Source organism: Thunnus thynnus, chromosome 16, assembly GCF_963924715.1.
Source record: "Thunnus thynnus chromosome 16, fThuThy2.1, whole genome shotgun sequence".
NCBI classification, from domain to species: domain Eukaryota; kingdom Metazoa; phylum Chordata; class Actinopteri; order Scombriformes; family Scombridae; genus Thunnus; species Thunnus thynnus.
Genome location: NC_089532.1, coordinates 3168048 through 3189618, shown reverse-complemented (window position 1 = coordinate 3189618; position 21571 = coordinate 3168048). Strand labels below are relative to the sequence as shown.

Below are 21571 nucleotides of genomic sequence, written 5' to 3'. Positions count from 1 at the left end.
GAAAAGGGACAAAATGAAGGCTAGTGATAAAAGTATCAATAAAAAGATTGAGGAGATGAAGAGGAGAAGAATGAGGAGATGATAAGAAGCTAGAGAATGAAAATATGAAGGATTCAGGGAAGAGGAAGATGAGTGAGAAGAGAAAATGACTGACAATAAGTACTAGACAAAACAGGAGGAGGAGGAGCGAGGAGAACTGGAGAATTAAAAAGAAAACATAAAAAGGAAACACACAAGTCCTCCAAATTAAACGACCAAATACGTTGTTTGATCATGTGACTCCACAACGACACACAGGAGCGTTTTTGTAATCTGGCGCCTCCATCAGCAGGACGACATTACGTCTGTGTTCTCCAAAACCCGTTTCACATCACTGTTAAAAAATAAATGATGTTTCATGATGTGACAGCGCTGTGAATAAGGTCTGGTTGGGTTTAAGTAAAGACTGTGGTTTGGGTTGAAATGATCGCTTTGTTAAGGTTAGAGAAACATGTGCTGTGGGTTAAAGTCCTCCCTCCACTCAAAGACGTGTTTTTCTTCTTGTGAATGATGTATGTGCTGAGTTTGACACTGAGAGGCTAGTTTCACTTTCATCTGCTGAATAAGGAACGTTTCTCTGAGCTCAGTGAAAATCTGATTTTAAGGAGCGGACCTTCGAGCATCTCTGTGACATCACAGCTAGTTTCGATGCCGATCTCGGTCCAATATTCAACTTATACAACAAGTGTGATGTGGAAACTTGAAGCCTTCAGAGCACAAACACTGAGAATGAACTTTACAGTGAAGCAGGAGACAACTTGAGTCCAGCAGTTAAACTTCTGAAATTAAAAATATTTATGGATTCTTACATTTTTAATGAGGGAGAAGGAGTAGATGCCATTTTAAGGAACTTTTTTGAAGAAAAAAAACATATTAGACAAATATTATTATTCCAAATAGAGTATTTTGACTGGAGGGGATCTTTAAAAGTTAGGCGACCTTCGTTGTCATGGCTACAATCATAGTTACGGTTGGAAACAGGAAACAAAGTCCACTGTCAGGTTAAAGCCTCCATCCAGCCTCCTCCTCCTCCTCTGAATGAGGAAATCTGTCTACATATATAGACGTCATCTGAACTGCACCGCCGCTCCGGGTCAAAAGATGGCCGCTAGATAGCATCCGTCACTCAAACGTAACTATAGGTCGTTTTTGGGGCGACTGACGTTACGACCTGTCGTGTCTTTTTTTTTTCTTGGGAGGACAGACCCGAAGAAAAAGTAGAGAGAGGAGAAGTTTGGATAAAGATAAAGAAGTTAAGGAGGTAATGAGAAGACAAAAATTCAAGACGAAAGACTTAAAGGAGCTTTAAGGAGAAAGAGAACAAAGACAGAACATGAAAATATCAGGGGGAAGGATGACAAGAGAGAAGAAAGGAAGAAAGGATAAAGAAGGACAAGCACCAAGAATCTGGAGGATTAATAATAAAAAATGAATAAAGGGAGATGAAGACGGAAAAAGAAAAGAACAAGATAAAAGGAGAGAAAGACGAACAAAGAAGGAGGAGAGGAAGAGAAGATAAAAGTCAGAAAGTGAAAATGTCAGAGAGGAAGATGTCAAGAGAGAGGAAGAAAAAGAAGAAGGAGGAGGAGGAAGAGGATGAAGAAACATAATTAAATGTCCCATCAGAAGCCCGCTGACACTACATTACATACCGGAGACTCCAGCCATGTACTAATTTGGCTCCCACTCACAAAGTCTGACATCTCCCCGTATCGCTCGCTGTCTCCTGTAACTCTTTACTGTGTTTTATCTAATAAAACAGAACACAAACCTCGGCTGTAAGCTGCACGTCATGTACTCGGAACATCAGGTTTTCAAATCACATCATTCTCAACATGTCTCTCTTTCTTTCGCTATACTTTTTAAATTCTTCTGTGAGTGATCTAATAATAAGAACAACCAGTCCCACCAAAAATAAATCTTCAAACACGGAGAGACGTTGTTTGTGCAGAGATACTTTTTTTTGGAGGGGGAAGCTTCTCTGAGTGAAAGCTGCTGCTGTCTGTCTGTCTGTCTGTCTGCTGCAGTGAAAAAACACTCACCTTTAGTGGTTTCGTCTTCGATTGGCTGCTTGAAGAGAGTGATGTCCTTAAACGTGCAGAGGAACAGAACCACCTTGTCGTTCTCGTTCCTGATGGGAGCCACTTGCATGTAGAACCAAACTGGACTTCCTGCAGAAACACAACACATCTTAGTTATAGGGCTGAAAAAAATGCTATTTTTTATTAAGCAGTTGATCATTTAGGCTATAAAATGGCAAGAAATTTAGAAACTGAACTGTTTTATCCAACCAACAGTCCAAAATCCAAAGTGACAGAGAAAAGAAGCTGAAAGAAGAGGAAGTTTCTGCTTGATAACTGACTTAAATGCTAAATCAAAAATCAGATTTGTTGTAAAAACATTTCCTATAAATGAAGACTTCCAGAAAACGACAATGTCTGTCATTTGTTCAACTCCCTGATACGACATGTTTATGATTCCCCTCACAAAGACCTCGTACCTGACAGGAGCCTGAAGTAGTGTTTTGTTTTTACACATCTTGAAAACCAGAAGTGCGTGACTTTGATACTAGAAGCTGCTGTTCCCTTTCCTTTTCCTTCTGATAGTCACAAACTTTAACCATGACTGTGTCAAGATATTAGTGTGTATAATACTGTAAATTGACTGTTTTTTGAGATCTTTCTGGAGCTGTTTTCCATTTTCTTTTGTGTACGTTGGATTGTCAACAACAGCACAATCAAATGTTTAGCAAATGATTTCTTTACTGTACTGTGTTTTGTCCAGTTTAACCTGCTAGCGTTGTAGCGCTGATCTCCCTTACAACAGCCGTCTTCTGATTTTTCTAACCATGACGACGATGTGTCTAAACCTTAACCATGACTGTGTCGAGATATCAGTGTGTATAATACTGAACATTTACTTGGTTTTTCAGTGTGGTTTATTTTTTTTAGATCTTTCTGGAGCTTTCAAAAACTTCTCCATTTTCTACATTGGATCGTCAACAACAGCAGAATCAAAGTTTTAGCAGAATAGTAATCATACAGGTCCCGAGCTGACTGTTGAATCAGATTGATTAAAGATCTGTATTGATTAAATTAAACTGATCAATTGTTTCTTTACTGTACTGTGTTTTGTCCAGCTAATCCTGCTAGCATTGTAGCGCTGCTCTCCTTTGAAAAACAACCTGAAGTGCAGCATTTCACTCCTACATGAAAGTCAGAATTAAAGTGTGTGACTGTCAAATTATTATGATCATTATTATTATTATTATTAATTATTTGGGCAGACAGGGGCAAGTTAGCAGCTCCTCATTTAGCTGGCGCTAACCACCACTTTCACCAGTTAAAAGACAAACGTAGATGACAGCAGCACCCGGAAGCTGCTTGGCGTCCTCCTGATCAGATTCTTCATGTATGTTATCAATCAATCTATATCTTTGTCATCCTGTATTTCTGTAATTTTGCTCTCTTGGTTTATCCTCTGTTGTTATTCTTGAGGTTTCTTCCATTTTTTTCCCTGTTAAAGGGTTTTTTGGTGAGTTTTTCCTTATTCAAATCAAGCGTCTAAGGACAGAGGTTGTTGTATTGCTGTACAGATTGTAAAGCTCCCCGAGGCAGATTTCTGATATCGGGCTGCACAAATAAAACTGACTTGACTTGACAGACCAAAATTAAACTTTAATTTTTGTGTGCTCTCTGCAGGCCGGTGTTCTGTCCTCAGCCAAAGGGAAGAAACTCCAACTCTGTAACATCGCTGTTTAACTGCAAATGGACTGAGCGTGTAAATCAACATTACATATCTTCTGCTGCTATAAAGCTATATATATATATATATATATAAATCAGCAGATACAATTATAGGACTCAGATTGGGAACAGGGTTAGAAAAATTTGATCAAGACATCCTTAACTCATAACTACTTGTCACTTTTCCAGTGTGCAAGCAAAACCTAAAATAAGAATGTAGTCTGAAACTGGGACACAGCGTCAGTACCTTACATGTAAACAATCCAGTGTAATTTAATTCAATTCTGAGATGACATTTTGAGGAGAAACACGATGAAATATGGAAAATAAGCTGTCGTAGTTCTGAGCAGATCTATTCTGTAGTAATAATACTTTTAAAAATCAAAGTTTATTAGTATGACGCTGCTCAAAATCAACGTGACAAAGTGCTTTACACAAAACAAACAATACAAAATAAAAGATTAGCAGAAAAATGTATAGAATTAGTATAAAAAGTAAACATGTTAAGCATAAGAAACGAGCCGAGTGCATCACCAGACGTATCCAATAATCATAAAGAACATTTTGATCCTTCTACTGGTGTTTAAATGACCCAGATTCAAACAGATAATAAGGTCATAAAATTTAAGGAGCTCTCTGCTTTTTCTGTACAGAAGAACCTCGAATCAGCTGACTTTTTTTTTTTTTTTACCTCTGGACACACTGAGTCCAATAAAGTTTAACACAGCTTAATGTCATAATTTCTGTGGATAAAAGTCATCATCCATCTGGTTTATATGCAGCCTCTGCAGGAGTCCAGCTCTCCTGAATTGTCAGCAAAATTTGTGCCATTTGAAAAATTGATCTTTTCATTTTTATTTTTTTTTTTACTGTTTCTCTCCGTCCCCCGCTTCACGTTCCTCTACCTTCGCTCTGGTTGGTGGTGATCACTCTCAGGAGACGGGAACATTTGGGACTATTTTTGTCTGCACGCTCTGTCCGTTACTCTGCTCACCAACATCTGGGATTTACTGCTCACTGTGCTGCTGCTCTGCCTCACTGGACAGGAGCTTCTACTAGTCAGGTTAACAGTTACTGTATGTTTCAACCGTGTTGACATAACAATTTATTATATAAAGGTTTTATCTGACCTCCATCCATCCATTATCTGGCAGATAATATTAGCAGTGGTTTAAATCAAACACATGTACAGTTGTGCTCATAAGTTTACATACCCTGGCAGAATCTGTGAGATGTGTATCATTCATAGTCTCTACAGTTGTGACCATAAAACTCAATTTTGGTCTCATCATTCCAAATAACTTTGTTCCAGAAGTTTTGAGGCTTGTCTTGGTGCTGTTTGGCATATTGTTAGCAGGCTGTTTTGTGGCATTGGCACATTTTTCTGGCAACTTGACCGCGCATCCCGTTTTTGTCCAAGTACCTCCTTATTGTGCATCTTGAAACAGCCATAATTGCAACTTTCAGCTGAAGTTCAAGCCATAGTCTTCCTGACTGTGGCTTGGTATCAACTAGGGGTGTGCCCGAATACAAATACGTTATTTGGCAAAGCACAAATAGTGGGTTTTTTACGAATATTTGTTTAATACAAATATTTTAAAAATTATTTGTTTTCGGGAGAAAAAAAACAAAAAAACATGTCAAATATCAGCACACAGGTCGGTTACGTCTCTGTCCTCTGCTTCGCTGTGACGTCTATCAGCAGGTCTCAGTGAGGGGAGTCACATCCACCTGCTACATGACGCACATTTCCTAATTTGGACATCACTCCCAGAGTTGGGGGTGTTCCTCAGAGATAAAGCTGAACTACTGACACACGCTTCATGAACAATTTCTAAAATTAAAAGCCTAATAAAAACAAAAACAGGATTTTTAAACCTCTTTCCACCTTTATGCGAATACAAATAATTTTGCAGCCTCAACAAATACAGATACAAATACAAATACTCGGCTTTCTGCACATCCCTAGTATCAATAGAACCCTTAATTTTCCACTTCTTTATCAGAGTTTGAACACGACAGATTGGCATTTTCAAATCTTTGGATATCTTTTTTATATCCTTTTCCTGATTTATAAAGTTCAACTACATTTTCTCGCAGGTCCACTGACAGTTTTTTTTTGCTTTCCTCATGGCTCAGTATCCAGTAAAGTCAGACCAGCCCTGGATGAAATGTGCAGACACTCATTGACTATTTATTCACAGATGCTTATTACAATCAAACAAGTCACAGGTGTGGAAACTTACCCTTCATAGCCATTTAAACCTGTGTGTGTGTTTATTATCAGGTCAAACATTCAAGGGTATGTAAACTATTGATCAGGGCCATTTTGGTGATTTCAGTTATTATGATTCCTAAATAAAAGTTTTCAGCATGATCAGTCATATTTTCCACAAATTCTACCAGGGTATGTAAACTTATGGGCACAACTGTATAATATATAATTATTATTTAGCTGCAACAATTAGTTGATTGGCAGAATATTCATTTGCTATTTTGATAATCAATTAATATTTCAGGTCATTTTTTTCAAGCAAATAATAGCAAACATTTGATGGTTTCAGCTCCTAAAATGAGAGAATTTACAGCTTTTCTTTGTAATATATTATAGTGAACTGTATATTTTTGGAATTTGGACAGTTGGTCAGGCAAAACAAGATATCTGATGATGTCACTTTGGGCTCCAGGAAATACTGATGGACATTTTTCACCCTCTTCTGATGTTTTTTTGGACTAGACAATTAATTGATTAATGAAAAATACAATCGGCAGATTAATCAATGATAATAAAAAAAAAATGTCCTTAGTTGCAGCCTTAATGATTTTTTAATTCAAGCAAGATGCCAGGAAAGGAGAATAAAACACAAACGACAAAGAAAGAAAGTAGAACAGCATACTGTCAAATGAATTAGTAGCAAAACTGTGACATAACAGTAGAAAAATATAAATGAACTTGAGATAAAAAGGTTCATGAATACATAAATTAATTCATGGACTTTTAATTCAGAAACCATGAATTCATGAATGAACTTGCTCTCTTTTAAAATAATAATGTACACATGAGAAAGAAGTTAAGACAAACATTGTTCAGAAACCGAAGATGAAAACGTAGCCGGTTTGTTAAATTTGTTGCTTTTACATGATAATGATGTGATTTACATTGTTACTGACAGAAATAAAGTAAAGCCAGATGACTGGAAAACAGGGAAAAGGGGGAAGATATAATAAAATGATTAAGATCAATGTGAAAATGTGTTGGGGGGGGGGGGGGCAGCAGGGAACACAAAACTGATATGTTGAACTACTCCAATATTCACTCTCTTTTGCTCTCTTGGCTCTTTAGCTGCTAAATGCTCCACTATGTTCACCAGCTAGTCTACAGCTAACTGTGTCTGTTTGTCATTTTGGTGCTGAGCAGGTAGTGTACAGTGGCTTTTTAGAGCTTTTTCTCTGAAAACAGCTGCCTGCTGCAGCCAAAAGCGACGCTATGAGAGCGCTGAGAGTGAACCAGAACAGTAAAGTTGCAGCCGGACAAATAAACAATGAGCTGAAACTCACTATAAAGCTCCGTAAAGCCGAGACGGCCTCATGTGATTAATATAAAAGTATTAAATATAACCGCTTTCAGAAAAGCCACTCTGTGTTTTAAGAAGAAATCAAGTCATTTTTAATTCTTAACTTTGAAAAGTGAACTTTAGAGAAGTCAAAAAGACTCAGACTGGCAGCAATAAAAAGCCTCCGAGGAGAATATCAGGTTAAAAATTCAGTAACATTAACTGTATTATTAAAGCCGCTGGGAAGCAAAATCACGATGATGAAGGAAAAACATCATCAGATTTCTACACAAAGCGTCAAAGTGTCCAAGTAAACAAGGCGTTAGTGCTGAAAATGATCAATGATACTGATTGATAAATCATTCAAACAGAAATGGCAGCCATCTGCTAGTTCCAGCTTCTCTCTTCTTGTTGCTGCTTTTCATTGTTTTAAATCATTGCAAATTAAATATATTTGGGTTTTATACAGTTGCTTGGACAAAACAAGCAATTTGAAGACGTCGCTTTGGGCTGATGGTCATTGTTTATGATTATTTTTCATTATTTTCTAACATTTTATAGACAAACCATGAATAAGAATGTCGGCCTGATGTTACATGTGCAGTGATCTCAGTGTTTCTAAAGGGACAGAAGAGATGATGATGATGATGATGATGATGAGACAAGAAGTGAAGTGAACTCACTGTTCTTTCTGTACAGCAGGATTTCGAAGCAGTTGGACTCATAGTTGTCGAACGTCTGCCTGACTTTGTCGATGGTCTTCTTGTCCGTCAACTCTCCGTACATAAAACTAGAAAAGGAAAGCGATGAGATATGAGAAACAACGGCGATCAATACTGACCCGACCTTTTCACCTTTGCCCCCTGCGTTACAGTATATCACATATGTTTGTAATTGCATTGTCAATATGTTATCTTACCATAAAGTGTCCATTAAGTCTTATGTTGATTCTTTACAGTAAGAAAATTGACAGAGCTGCAGCATAAATTTAGCTCACAGTGAAGGTTTGTGGATTGGTGCAGCCTGCGTTTACTGGCATGGCTGTAATTATTCCTTAACAGGCTTGGGACATTTTAATCTGTGCTAATATAATTAGTCTGAGTGATTACTTTCTGTCCCAACAGCTGCAGCGTCTTCCAGGACTAATACACACAGAGGGATGCAAATAAACAATGAAAACACAATATATTCCAAACAAAAACTAGAGAAGTTTCATAGAAGATTTAACACCAAAGACAGCCTGGATGTCATTGATGTATTCTTTCTGCATTTCACATCACGTACTAATAGACAGTGAAGGCGTGTGATGCTTTAACTGGCACAAGGTGGGTTTTATTTAAATCCAAAAAATGAGAAAAACTAAGCAAATGTGATTAAAAGAGGTCAATAAAACAGAACTGAACTCAAAATAGAGACAAACTGGACTGCTAAGGAACTTTAAATGTTATTTAATGGGGACGTATTCTGCACATTTCCAGCTCTATATTTATATTCTGGGGCTCTACAGGAATATCTTTGCATGATTTACAGTTAAAAACTCCTTATTTATCTTTTACTGGTCCTTTATGCAGCCCCTCAGTTCAGCCTCTGTCTGAAACAGGCCGTTTTAGCTCCTGTCTCTTTAAGGCCCGCCTCCTGATGAGCTCACTCTGTTCTGATTAGCTAATTAGCTCCAGAGGCTATGTCAACAAACCATTAAACAAACTGTAGTAGTAGTATTTCACTACTTTTTCTTGTTCTTTGCTCGGAATGTCAATTTCTCAGATAAATCCTTACGTGTTGGAGCCCAAATCTGATCCGAAATATGTGAGTGGAAAACGCAAACAACACATGGAAAAACCTGAGCAACAAAGGTTACAGAATGGACGGTCGTTTATGGGGCGACGTCAGCAAGGTAGAGAACTAACGTTGCAAACGAAGCGTTCGGAGCAGGTTGAAGCCCTGGCTTTTGACTTGCAGGGAGCATTTATAAATACATTCACCTCAAAACTGTGACCATGTTTAACATTCAGCATCATAACAGTGTATAAATAAGAGAAAAATCACATAAAGCATATGTCCCCTCGCTTACTCTCTGCCAATCCTCTGCGTTGATACACATCACGTGTTGCAAGTAGATACAAAACGCCCGCTGGGACGCAGGAAGATAAACAGAGCATAGACAATGCATTAGCATTAGCCTGGCGAGCTAGCGGTCAGTAATGCATGAAATAAAGCAAAAACTTGCAAAAGGGGAGCTTCTTAAAATCCCCAATGAAGGCCGCTGCATTGTGGAAACATTATAACCTCGTCGTGACAATCAATAAAAACCTTTAGGTCGACACTGATGCGTAACCATGCCAACATACTGGTTTTGCCAGGCTTTTGCCGGGATCGGTCGATATTAAGAAGAAAATAAATTTGGTAACCAAGGAGGTCATGTCACAACAGCTGATTGGATTATCGCTTTGTCAACCGAGAAACCGCTGTTTCTCGTCACGATGCCAGACCAGAGTCAGTCAACTGAGTGAGGTGGGCGGATTCAAAGGTCGACTGTTGACGAGTTCAGCTGGGAAATATGTTACATGTGATCTTCTTCCCTTATACTACAATCAGAAGATCAAAAATGACTCCAAAAAAAAAACAAGGGCCCCATTAACAAGCCACCATCTTCCATCACTTTGGCAGCAGTAAGTTTAAGCTCTCAGTGGGCTCTTGTATCCTCTTATTGTCACGACTGAGTGGATTGTCAGTGTCCTGCTCGGCCGAGAGCAGCGGGGAGTGGAGGGATAAATCTCAGTGTCCCTGTTCTCGCTTAGCTCAGTGTCCGAGGGAGCCCTTTTTTAGCCGCCGGCTAGTCAAGGTCGTCACCCCTGGTCGGATCTCAGAGGCATCCGAGGAGAGGAGTCATCCTTTCCGGTCAAATTTTAAAATGTTTTGACTGACAGGCGAGCAAGACACCGTCCTCGAGCTGGACCAGGCAGAGCTCCTCTGGCAGCTCTAAATTGGATTCATTTCAGAGTCACAGCGAGCGGTGTGCCATCTCCTCAGCTCTCTCTCTCTCGAGTGGAAATGCCAGATTTTTTTTTTTTTTTTGACTCTGCTGAGCTTCACATTTTTGTTGGAGCAGTTCTCAAGCGGTAAATGAAGTTAGGACCATGTAAACAGCCCTCCAGAGCAGCACACTGCAGTTTTAATGATCACTACGGCAGGACAGAAGCAGGGAGGTACAAAAAAAAAAAAAATGTCTCTTCTTAATCTTTTTTCCCTCCTTTCTCTTTGTACTTAAATAATGGATGAAACTGAATTTTAAAAAAAAGACATATTCAGTGATATTTGCAGGATGAATGGAACACTTGGCAAAGGACACGGTTTTAGTTTTAACAACAATAACTCCTGGCTGCTCTTCTGTGCTCGTGTTGTAGGAATATATTGGTTTTTATGAGTTCCATTTAAACCATTAAAAACCCAGCAGCTAAACAAGACATGTGCATGATATACAGTCCCTTGCAAAGTGTATGCAAATGTAAAAGACTTTTTACAAATGAAAATTAATGCAAATTTAGCTTCACTGTGTGTGCAATTACAACAAAGCAGCAAGAGAAAAAGAGTCCATTATTGCTCCATTACCACACTGTGACTAATAATGCTTTAATGTTGCATAAAACAACAGTAATTGTGCACATCTAACACACTTAACATTGTGAATATTTACCTGCATGTGCTGCTCTTCTGCATGACTTCAGCCCTGTGGAAGCCAGACAGCTTGCAGAATCCGTCATTGCTGTAAACTACAGGCCACTCCACGATCTGGGCGTTTCCCAGGAGGAAGCTGGTCTCTGGCAGAAGCACAGGGACAGAGCACACATCAGCACCAATGACAGCATCAAATATGACAAACAGATAAAAGGCTGCAAAGCCTCTTAGCCTCTGGAGGCTGGTCTAATAGGACTGAAGCCAAAAAACAGTGAAAGAAAACGCAAATTAATGCTTGTTTCCATCCACTGCTGTTGTGAGAATATAAGGAGTTGGTTGTCTGTGGCGCTAATTCTTCAGTCGGTGCCATTAAACCATTTCAGAAGAAGAGGACACAACAAGATGATGTCATTAAAAGAGCTCAAATGATGGAGAACATGATGGAAATATGACAGTTCTGTTTGTTTCATGTTTTAATCTGAGGAACTTCTCGTCACTCCACACAGATCTGATTTCTGTTTTCAGCTCTTCAGTTGAAGCTTGAGTCATGTTTAAGTCACATGATGCATGTACATCATCATTTATTCACTGAGTCTGTTTAATGTATCACATTTAGTTTTCATTGATACACCAACTCTTCCTCCTCAGACATGCGTAAAAACTTTTTTGCAATATATTTTCTTCTTTTTAGTGCCAGCTCTACTCCCCTTTTTTATGCACAAATTAAAAATGCACATAAACCCGGTGGATGGAAACACACTATAAGACAGTCTCATCAGTCAAGTCTCCAAATTTGCCTTTACAGTCTGTGCAGCATTCAACACCCTCTATTCTTAGACACCTCGATTCGGATACGAAAGAACTGCTGCACAACCTGAACAGGTGTCCAGTCGACCACAGGACTGACAACCACTCACACAAGAGTCACTAATAAACCTAACCATATTTTACAGTTGGTATGATGTTCTTTTTCTGAAATGTGTTACTTTTACACCAGATGTAATGGGACACACACCTTCCAAAAAGTTAAACTTTTGTCTCATCAGTCCACAGAGTGTTTTCCCAAAAGTCTTGGGGATCATCAAGATGTTTTCTGCCTTAATGTTCTTTTTGCTCAGCAGTGGTTTTCATCTTGGAACTCTGCCATGCAGGCCGTTTTCACCCAGTCTCTTTCTAATGGTGGAGTCATGAACACTGACCTTAACTGAGGCAAGTGAGGCCTGCAGTTCTTTGGATGTTGTTGTGGGGTCTGCGCTGCGCTCTTTGGGGTAATTTTGGTCGGTCGGCCACTCTTGTGAAGATTCACCACTGTTCCATGTTTTCGCTATTTGTGGATAACGGCTCTCGCTGTGGTTCGCTGGAGTCCCAAAGCTTCAGAAATGGCTTTATAACCTTTTCCAGACTGATAGATCTCAATTACTTTCTTTCTCAGTTGTTCCTGAATTTCTAGCTTTCTTCTGTCTAGCTTTTGAGGATCTTTTGGTCTACTTCACTTTGTCAGGCAGGTCCTATTTAAGTGATTTCTTGATTGAGAACAGGTGTGACAAACATGCAAAAAAATAAGAAATCAGGAAGGGGGCAAACACTTTTCCACACCACTGTAAGTTCACAATAAGTTCGTTCACGTCTCTGAACATCGTTGGTCAACATCTAACAATGAACATGGATGTCCTGTATGATGATTTTGTGTCTCCTCAGGCTCCAGCGTTTTTATTTTTTACCAATGTTATCATATCTAACAACCAATGAACTGCGAGCTATCAGTACATTTCCAATTACAAAGACTTTATCGCTGTCGTTCGGAGTTCTTACTGCTGAGCGGCGCTTCAGGCACGGAAATGAAGAACAATTGCGCTCAAACAAAAACTCTTTAAACATATATGAGCAGTGAGTATTATAGTGTGACAGACTTTTTTTTTTTTAAAAATCCAAAGTTATCCTTTTAAAAGCTGCAGCATCCCGGTACATCAGTTTCTTCCGTCGGTTTGAATCATCTTGACCTTTCTGCTCTCCTCTTTCATTCCGACCAATTACTTATCTGAACATTTCAGCAAAAAAAAAGGAGGTTGAACAATTGATTTTTGAGCCCCAAAACTCTAGAGCTCATTTCAGTTTTTAAGTTAAAAATTGTAAGAATTCAGAGAGTCTCACGTAATATTATATCAGAGCTGAACAAGCATTCTAAACAATCATGAGACGCTTAAATTCTCCAGTGAAACTATACTGATGACTTTAAATCTTTTGTTTCAGTTTTATTGACTAACTACTAACATAAGTTGTGATCAAAATCCTGCAAAATTATGACAAATGATGCAAACAAAATATAAGAAAAACAAGCTAATTTGCAAAATAAGAAATATTTTTAAAACTTTGACTGAATCTCCATTAAACATCTCCCTGTATTAACCTTCAATTTACTTGAGGTATTCAATTAATTACTAACATAAATACACAAATAAAAACAAATCATCCAATTTCATGACAACATCTCCCTTATTAGCAAAAAAAAAAGATCAAAATCTCTAATAAGTGAGAGGGAAATAATGATGAATGATGCGGTTACAGTGGAGTGTAAATACAGACAGGAAGCCCGGGTGAAATATCACCAGCAGGTTTTTTTTTTTTTTTTCTGTCTCTTTCATAACTACACAGGTATTAATTATTCATTGAATATATTCTGCATGGCAATAGCTTCGTCACCAGGGAGGAGAAGGTGATGATGATGAACTTTGACTAACACAGACTAAAAATGTAATTTTTTTTTTTAGAACACAGTGAACATTTTCTTTATATTGTTTTATTAATGGGATATTATGGTGTGTTTCAGCTGGAGGCTTGTAGCTTTTGGTTATGATAATATTATACTCGCCGAGGTAACTGAGATCATAGGAAAAAAACATCAGACAACGAGTCAGATGATCAGACGGGTTGTTAAGCCAACAGTTTAATAGATACTGGAGCTCAAACTGAAAGTGAACCTGAAATATCAGTAATAATCCCTCATTGCACAGAAAAGTACAGTAAGAACAGCACAGCAGGTCAAAGTCAAAGGAAGAAATCGGTCTGTTTATAACAGAAAGTTTGGATCATTTTACTGTTTTCCTTTGTTTTCTCTCTTCCACATAAGTTTGTCTGACCTGAAGTTTCTTCTACTGGAATATCTTTGCATGCTTTACAGTTAAAAACTCCTTATTTATCTTCTACTGGTCCTTTATGCAGCCCCTCAGTTCAGCCTCTGTCTGAAACAGGCAGTTTTAGCTCCTGTCTCTTTAAGGCCCGCCTCCAAATGAGCCAACTCTGTTCTGATTGGTCAGCTTCAGGAAGCTTCCTCCAGCTCCTCTGATGCTACGTAAACAAACTATAGTAGCAGGATTTCACTTCTTTTACTCCTTTACTCCAAATTGAAACTTCTCAAATACATCTGTATATGTTTGAGCCTAAATCAGATCCAAAATATGCGAACAATCCATAGAGCAACCTTAGCAACAATCTTAGCAATAAATGCTACCGAAAGGACGGCCGTTTGTGGGCACGCAGAGCGTTCTGAGCTGGTTGAATCCCTGGTTTTGACTGACAGGGAACATTTTTACATCCGTTAACCTCAAGTTTTGGATCTTTGACCATGTTTAACATCTTACATCATAACAGTAAGAGTAACATTTTAAGATATTTGACTCTGACGTCTTTATGACCAGACTTCAAAACTTAACATGTGTCATCTCTAAGCAATCACAGAACATGAACTCCTCTTCAAGTCATTAAACTCTCCACTATTAGAAATATTACTGAGGACACAACATTAGTGTAGCTACAGCCCTGAGTACAGAGTTATCATAAATGCATGAAAATGAAATAAAAATGTATCTCAGTGCAACTAAAAAGTAAAGGTTGTCTCAAAAACGTTTGGTGCAGGACATGTGCGTACAGAACAACTTTCATTAACTATGTTGTTGGAAAAAATGAAACTCCAGATGACTAAACTTTGCTGTTCAGCAACTGACTATGAAGTCTCAGATGTTGGGAGTGTCCTTGAAAGCAGCAACAAGAAGCCCCAAAGACAATCAGTACACAAACACGGTATATTCTTTCCTCAAAAGACTCTCAGCAGGCGACTCTCTAATCGAGGACGACAGAATTTCATACATGTGCCGAAAACACCAGCAAAGAAGACTTTTCAAAGCAACTCCTGTTCCAAATATATCCACACACAGACGGACGTTTTGACAGAAATTACATTAAAAGGGTACCGAAATGTCATGAGTGCCTGGGAATATTTTTTGACCTGATTCTCTGCAGGATCGTCTGTAAGTCTTGCAGGGTGAAACGGGGTGAAACGCTGCCACTGGTTCCATGTTGTGTCATAAAAACTATCATCTGCTTTAAGAAATGCTCAGCAGCATTATGCAAAGTATAATGAAATGTAATTAATGAGCTTAAACATGCAAAACTGCTCCTCTGGCAGGTAATCATTCATCATTTAGAGGAAAAATAGCTGGCTGACAAAATAGTGCATTTTGGGAATAAAAAGATAACATCCCATCATATCTGACTACATGCATGCCCAAAATATTATAGTGTTTCCCACGGTAGATATTTACAACTGGGAGGAAAAAACCAGTGAAACAGCATTAAAACTATGAAAAGACACTAAATTTCTCCACCGAAACACAGACTTATGAATTTGTGAAGGTGTGTCAGCAGCTCTTTCTGGCAGGTTTCACTGCAGGTTTTACAGACTGATGAGTAAAATCCTCCAACACCACACTCCATTGATTTCTAGCTGTAGTCAGGGAAAAACTTCTATTATACCAGCAGTGGACATCACAGTCTGGTTGATATCTGATTCTTAACAAAAGCCAAAAAAGACCCAGTATTAGTTCTGTGTATCAATCAAACAGTCCAATAATCCTGTGACCACATAAAGGAGAAAAACACATACGTGATACAGGTATTACAGAGTAAGCTGAGTATATTCTCAGAGCGCACGGTGACCTTTCATTTAATGTTAATTATCTGCATGAAGGTGTAACAGGTGCCTGACGGGACGACGCTGAAAAGCTACAGAGGAAGAGGCTGCTTTCCTCCTGTAGTTCACTTTTCATTTTTAAAGTTTTATTAGACTAATTTTCATTTTTCATTTAGTTTCCTGTCACTGTGTTTCTTGTAGTTTATAATAAACAAGGTGCTCTTGTGACGAGGATAAGTAGAGATGGACCTTTTAGGATAAAAAGTTCCTCAATGTAAATAAAAACCCCTTAAAATATAGTTTACAGCTTCTTCCCTCTACGTAGCTTTAAATGGAAATATTCAATATGACTTATTCATAATTTCATACATATTTCTATTAGTATCTTTATAAACTTTGGGATCTCCACTAGAATCTAAAGTTCTGTTGGTTTGAACAATGTTTGGCTGCACAGTTTGTCTTCACTCTTAGTCCCTTTACATCTCGCATTGAAACACATCTCATATCCAGATTGTATCTAAATATGATTTAACCTGATTACATTTACACTTGGTATTAATATGTGTCTCCAGCATCCACATTGAGATCCGATTTAGATCTGATTGCTCTGTCCAGCTCAAACAACCGAACGTGACATCCTCCTCGCGTCAGCGTGGGTCCAAAAAACAACAAAAAAAAGATGGTAGCCATCCATCTTGACTCCATCCATGAGTGTCTTGAATATCCACCGCTTTCTTGCTGCTTTCTTGCTGCTTTCTTGCTGCTTTCTTGCTAGTAGCTTAGCTCGCTAACTGGCTAATGGCTGCTACCTCGCTGGTTTGGAACAGTCGCGTCCGATTACGTATTTCCACCCACGTAGTTGCTGTATGTAGATTGACGACACATTTGCTTTTAAACTTGAGTTCAATGTGGTCACAATGCGTCCCTGACCACCTCCGGAGGTGGTTTGGCCGATCAGATCACAATCTGCCCTCAGTGCGTCTCGGGTGCATTTACACCTGTACTTTCATGTGGTCAAGCACTATCTGATTGTAATCTGATCACCCAAAACACATTTTAATGCGAGGTGTGAAGGGGGTCTTAGGTTCTGTAATTTGATTGGTACAACATCTGTGTGTGTGTGGAAACTCTTATATCACTTCAATTATAATGGTAACACAGGCAGTTAACTAGCTGAACAGCCAACATTGTCACGTCTTGCTGCTGCAAGTCATGAAAGAATGACACTAGATACCTTTCTATAAGCACAACACTGAGTGCAAGGGTGTAAGTCTGGTTCCCAAAGTGGGAGGACACAATGATGTGGAAACTGTAAGGTGTGAAAGGGTCGCACCTCTGACTGAAGGGATTTTTCAGCACAAAAAGAAACTACAGTGACTTAAATTTATCACCCTCTTGTTTTAAGGCTAAATCCTGCCAGCAGCAGCCTCCTTTGTGCCCTTTGGAATTAAAGAGCTGACTAAGACTTAATGCAACACACCAAAAAAAAAAAAACTGGGATCATCTCGACCTTTTCTGCTCTCCTCTTTAATCACAACCAATTACTTAGCAGAAGGTTTGACCAACACGGCTTCCTGAGGCCCAAAAGAAAAGACGGGAAAGCCTCTGAAGCATCATTCAGATCATCATGGGACTTAAACTGCTCATTAAAACCCACTGATTGAATTATTTCAGCATTAGCAGCTCTGATTCGATTGTCAGGATACTCTGACCGGCCACATGAGAGCTTTTCATTTCAGATCTAATTTACAGCAAAAATGAAAGACCCGAGTGAAACAGAGAATGCATTCATGATCAATTTCAAACAGCACTCTCGACAATATATTCTGTCTTCCTGACATTCATACATACTGTCAGACTACGACAGGCGGATCTCTCCTCAAACAGCTGGAAACTCATCTGGCAGAACATGCAACTAAAACCTCAACAAGCAAGTTATTCATTTTAATTTCATATATAGAGCATACTTCACTCTTCACCCTATAGGGCTGCAACTAACAACTGTTTCCATTAACAATTAATGCGCTGATTATTTTCTCAATTAATCAATTAATCGTTTAGCCAAATAAACGCTAAAAAATACTGAAACATAGCACTCAGAGCCAGCTGTGATGTCTTCAACTAACAGTCCAAAACCTTCAAATATTCAATTTATTCAAATATTTAAGAAAAACAGCAAATCATCACATCTGATCATCTGGAACCATAAAAATTTGGCATTTTTGCTTGAAAAATGACTGAAATGATTAATTGATTGTCAAAATGCTTGCAGATTTATTTTATTTTGATCGACTAATCGACTAATTGACTAATCATTGCAGCTAAATCTTACAATAAAATATTTTTGGACTATTGATGAATTTTCCTCAAAGAAGAAACACAACTGTTGAATTTAAAGTAAAGTTTTTGGTGTTTTGCGCAAATGAGTACAAGAACGAACTCAAACACAGCAATATTTTATACTTTGTAAACCTACTTTTGATTTTTTTCTAAGTATCATATCAACACCAGCAAGTTCTCAAACCAAACACCAAACTTTATTGTGTTCGGCGCCACTTAAAGCATCTTTCTGCCCCCATATGAGAAACTGTGTTGTACAGTATAAGCTAAACCCATTTTACTCTCTCTCTCTTTCTGTGCTGATATTTATATCCTGCTTTCTCTGTATTTTGTTGTAAATTAGGTTTTGTCAATAAAGTAATGAAAAAACTTTCCTTAAAATTAATTTTAAAAACTTAAATGCCAAAAATACATTGTCAAAATATTAAAAAAATCTAAAATAATGATCAGTTGACTTCTTCAGGCTATCTTATCTTCAATGTGTAAACATCTAGACAACATACTGGAGGATCAATGTCACAGTTTTAGTCCCATAAATCCACAGACTTGGAAGCTGCAGCATCTGATCTGAGGCCGCTGAACAGTTTCAGAAAAACCTCGACATCGTCTGTTCTTCACATCATTCCACCGAATTGCTTTTGTGACTTCTCAAGCAGAAAAAAGAAAACACTGCACGTCAACTCCTGTACAGCCGACGTCTCTCCAATTGGCGCAGAAATCCCCCTTCAGAGAGCCGCACAACAGCCCTGCGGCTCCTCCGGAGGCACAAACACCGCGATAACACACACAGACAGACACACAGACACACATTTCTGGAACAGTCTTCTTGACCTTATCTCCATCACCCACCCACCCTGCACCCACCCTGCACCCCCCCAACACCCACAACCCGGACTTTCATTCCGGCCAATTACTCCACTGACTTCTCCGGGAGGATAAAGGAGAGAAATCAATCTAATCAGAGGAGAGAGCGCGTATTCCTCAGGCCGGTGCCAAGTCCGGCGCAGTTATAGCGCAGATGGAGAAAAAAAAAAGGAAAAAACATGAGCTGCTGATAACGCAGCCAGCTGAGAAACACTGAACGCATTAAGAAGATGAATATACTGTGCAGCTATTCGTTATTTAGCCCAGAAGATCAATTATTCTACTCCACAAAGTGTCACTTTTGGTCCTTAACTCTCCAGTATTACATAACCAAACTAACGCGGGTTTATCATCAATTTTTATCTGGACTCCCTCCTCGTGCAGACAGGTAATAATCACAGTGATATTTAGGAAGAGGCAGAGCTGACAGTAAATGAATGATCAGACGTCTTCAGCTTTATTGGCTGAGCTGCTGTCGGTGTTTATTAACACAAACGGGTGAGTTAATGACCAGAATAAACTTTTCAATATTTCAGCTAATAACGCGTCTGTGCAGCGGAGCTTCTATTTTGGTATCACATAATGAAGTTGGTGAGATAATTAACAAAATATCAAAAAAAAATGCAAGCAAATAATAATGTAGTGGGGGATAAAAAACGGTGCGTAAACTGTGACTCCCAGAGAGCATCTTGTATCATGTAGGCCTAATTATAATCTCCTCCAAACAGTGATTCACGTTTCTCCTACTGGAAATCATCTCTTCTCCGTTTGTCTTACAGCAGTTTAACTTATTGGGATGTATAAACATTCATGTAAACTCCATCACTGCAGATAAATGCGGGTATAAAGTGAGTTAATGTGGGTTCATCCTTCATCAAACCTCCTTTGTTAAACTGATAAAAAACCACACAGTATTCCAGCGGAGTCCGGGTCCATTGCTGACTGGTGAAACCAAACCAACCCCCCCACCCCCTCCCCCAAAAAAACCACAAGCCTCCCTCCGACGCGCGGACTCACCACTTGAACGCCGGACAATGTTCTCCAGAAAAGTGTTCTGCGGTGCCACAAGCCCTCTCTTTCCCCCGGGCATCCTGCTGCGGGCGGGCGGAGCTGGTGTCGGTCAGGGTCGGTGTTAGTATGTCCGCTGTTCGGAGCTCGGTTCTGACGCTGGCTCTCAGTCGGACCGATGGAGAAGCTCATTGTAACCGTGCGCTCTGGCTGCTCGGGGCGCACTGAGCCACGGCGGCGGCGCTGTGTCCCCCGCTGCCTGCACGGAGATCCAGGACGCATGCGTGTCTGCGACTGTGGGCTCCGTCCTAATAACAATGACTACGCTGTATGATACTGTATGTTGAATGTCTGTTCAGTGAATGATGTGTGTAACATATGGCGGTGATATAAAATAGTTGTTTAAGTAAAAATGATGAATAAATGGACACACTGGCCGATTAGATGAGGCTAAACATATATTATAAATAATAATAATATATTCCTTGTTGTTTTGTTGTGAAAAACTGGCCCCTTATTGTCTTCTTCCTCCTGTTTGATGACATATTTAAACCGATTACATAACTGATCAATGTCACATTAGAGCTAATTCTAATGAAATGGTACCACTTTCTCTCAAGTCACCTTTATAAAGGGTTTATAATGACTTTATCAATAGTTTATAAAACATTTACTATAAGAGTTTAAAGTCATCAAGCTGTGAATGTTAAGAAAGTCATTCATAATAATACTTATAATAAATATAGTTAAAGTTGTTATAATCAGTATTTTTTTAGATTAACTATGAATATGTGTATGTGAAAGATGTTGCTCAGTGATGAACCAACAGAGAATTAAGACCAGACTCTGCAGCGTTTTAGCGTCTTTCAGCTCTTTGTTTTGGTTTTACAGCCGCAGCTTTGTTGTTTTGATTCAGTCTCATAGCTCTCATCAGCACACGACCTGCCCAGCAGCAAACAGCAGGCAGACAGAGTTGGAGACTAGCTGGTGATTGTTTGATTGATTTAATAAAATACAGAATAAATGTGCACATCTGTTTTTACAATCATCAAGGATTATAAAACAATAAAGTCTCCAATTCAATTTAGTAAAATTTTATTTATATAGCGCCAAATCATAACAGAAGTTGTCTCAGGGCACTTTTCACATCAAGATCTAGACTCTACTCTTTATTTTAGAAGGCGTCTAGAGGGTTTATTTCCATTTGTGGTCCTCAAGCAAACAACAAGTGACACAACAAAAGCATAAAACTATAGCACCAGTTGAGACAAAAACATACAAACAATGATGTAGTGGGACTGCCTACATGTTCCAGTTTCTCCTCATTATATAAATCAGGTTACAAGTTACTGAAAAAACATCTATTGAAGGCTACTTTG

The 21571-nt window shown here is 38.8% G+C and overlaps 1 protein-coding gene across 1 annotated transcript in view; it reads right to left on the bottom strand.

Annotated features, from left to right (window-relative positions):
• kcnh5b (potassium voltage-gated channel, subfamily H (eag-related), member 5b) overlaps window positions 1-20416 on the bottom strand; it is a 190740-nt gene extending 170324 nt beyond the window's left edge. The window contains exons 1-4 of the mRNA XM_067613790.1: window positions 20202-20416; window positions 11034-11157; window positions 8023-8129; window positions 2082-2210 (exon numbers count right to left, since the gene is read on the bottom strand). Of these exons, the coding sequence (XP_067469891.1) occupies window positions 2082-2210; window positions 8023-8129; window positions 11034-11157; window positions 20202-20274 (433 nt within the window). The 5' untranslated portion in view covers window positions 20275-20416. The remainder of the gene's footprint in view (window positions 1-2081; window positions 2211-8022; window positions 8130-11033; window positions 11158-20201) is intronic.
• Between the last annotated feature and the right edge of the window lie 1155 nt (window positions 20417-21571).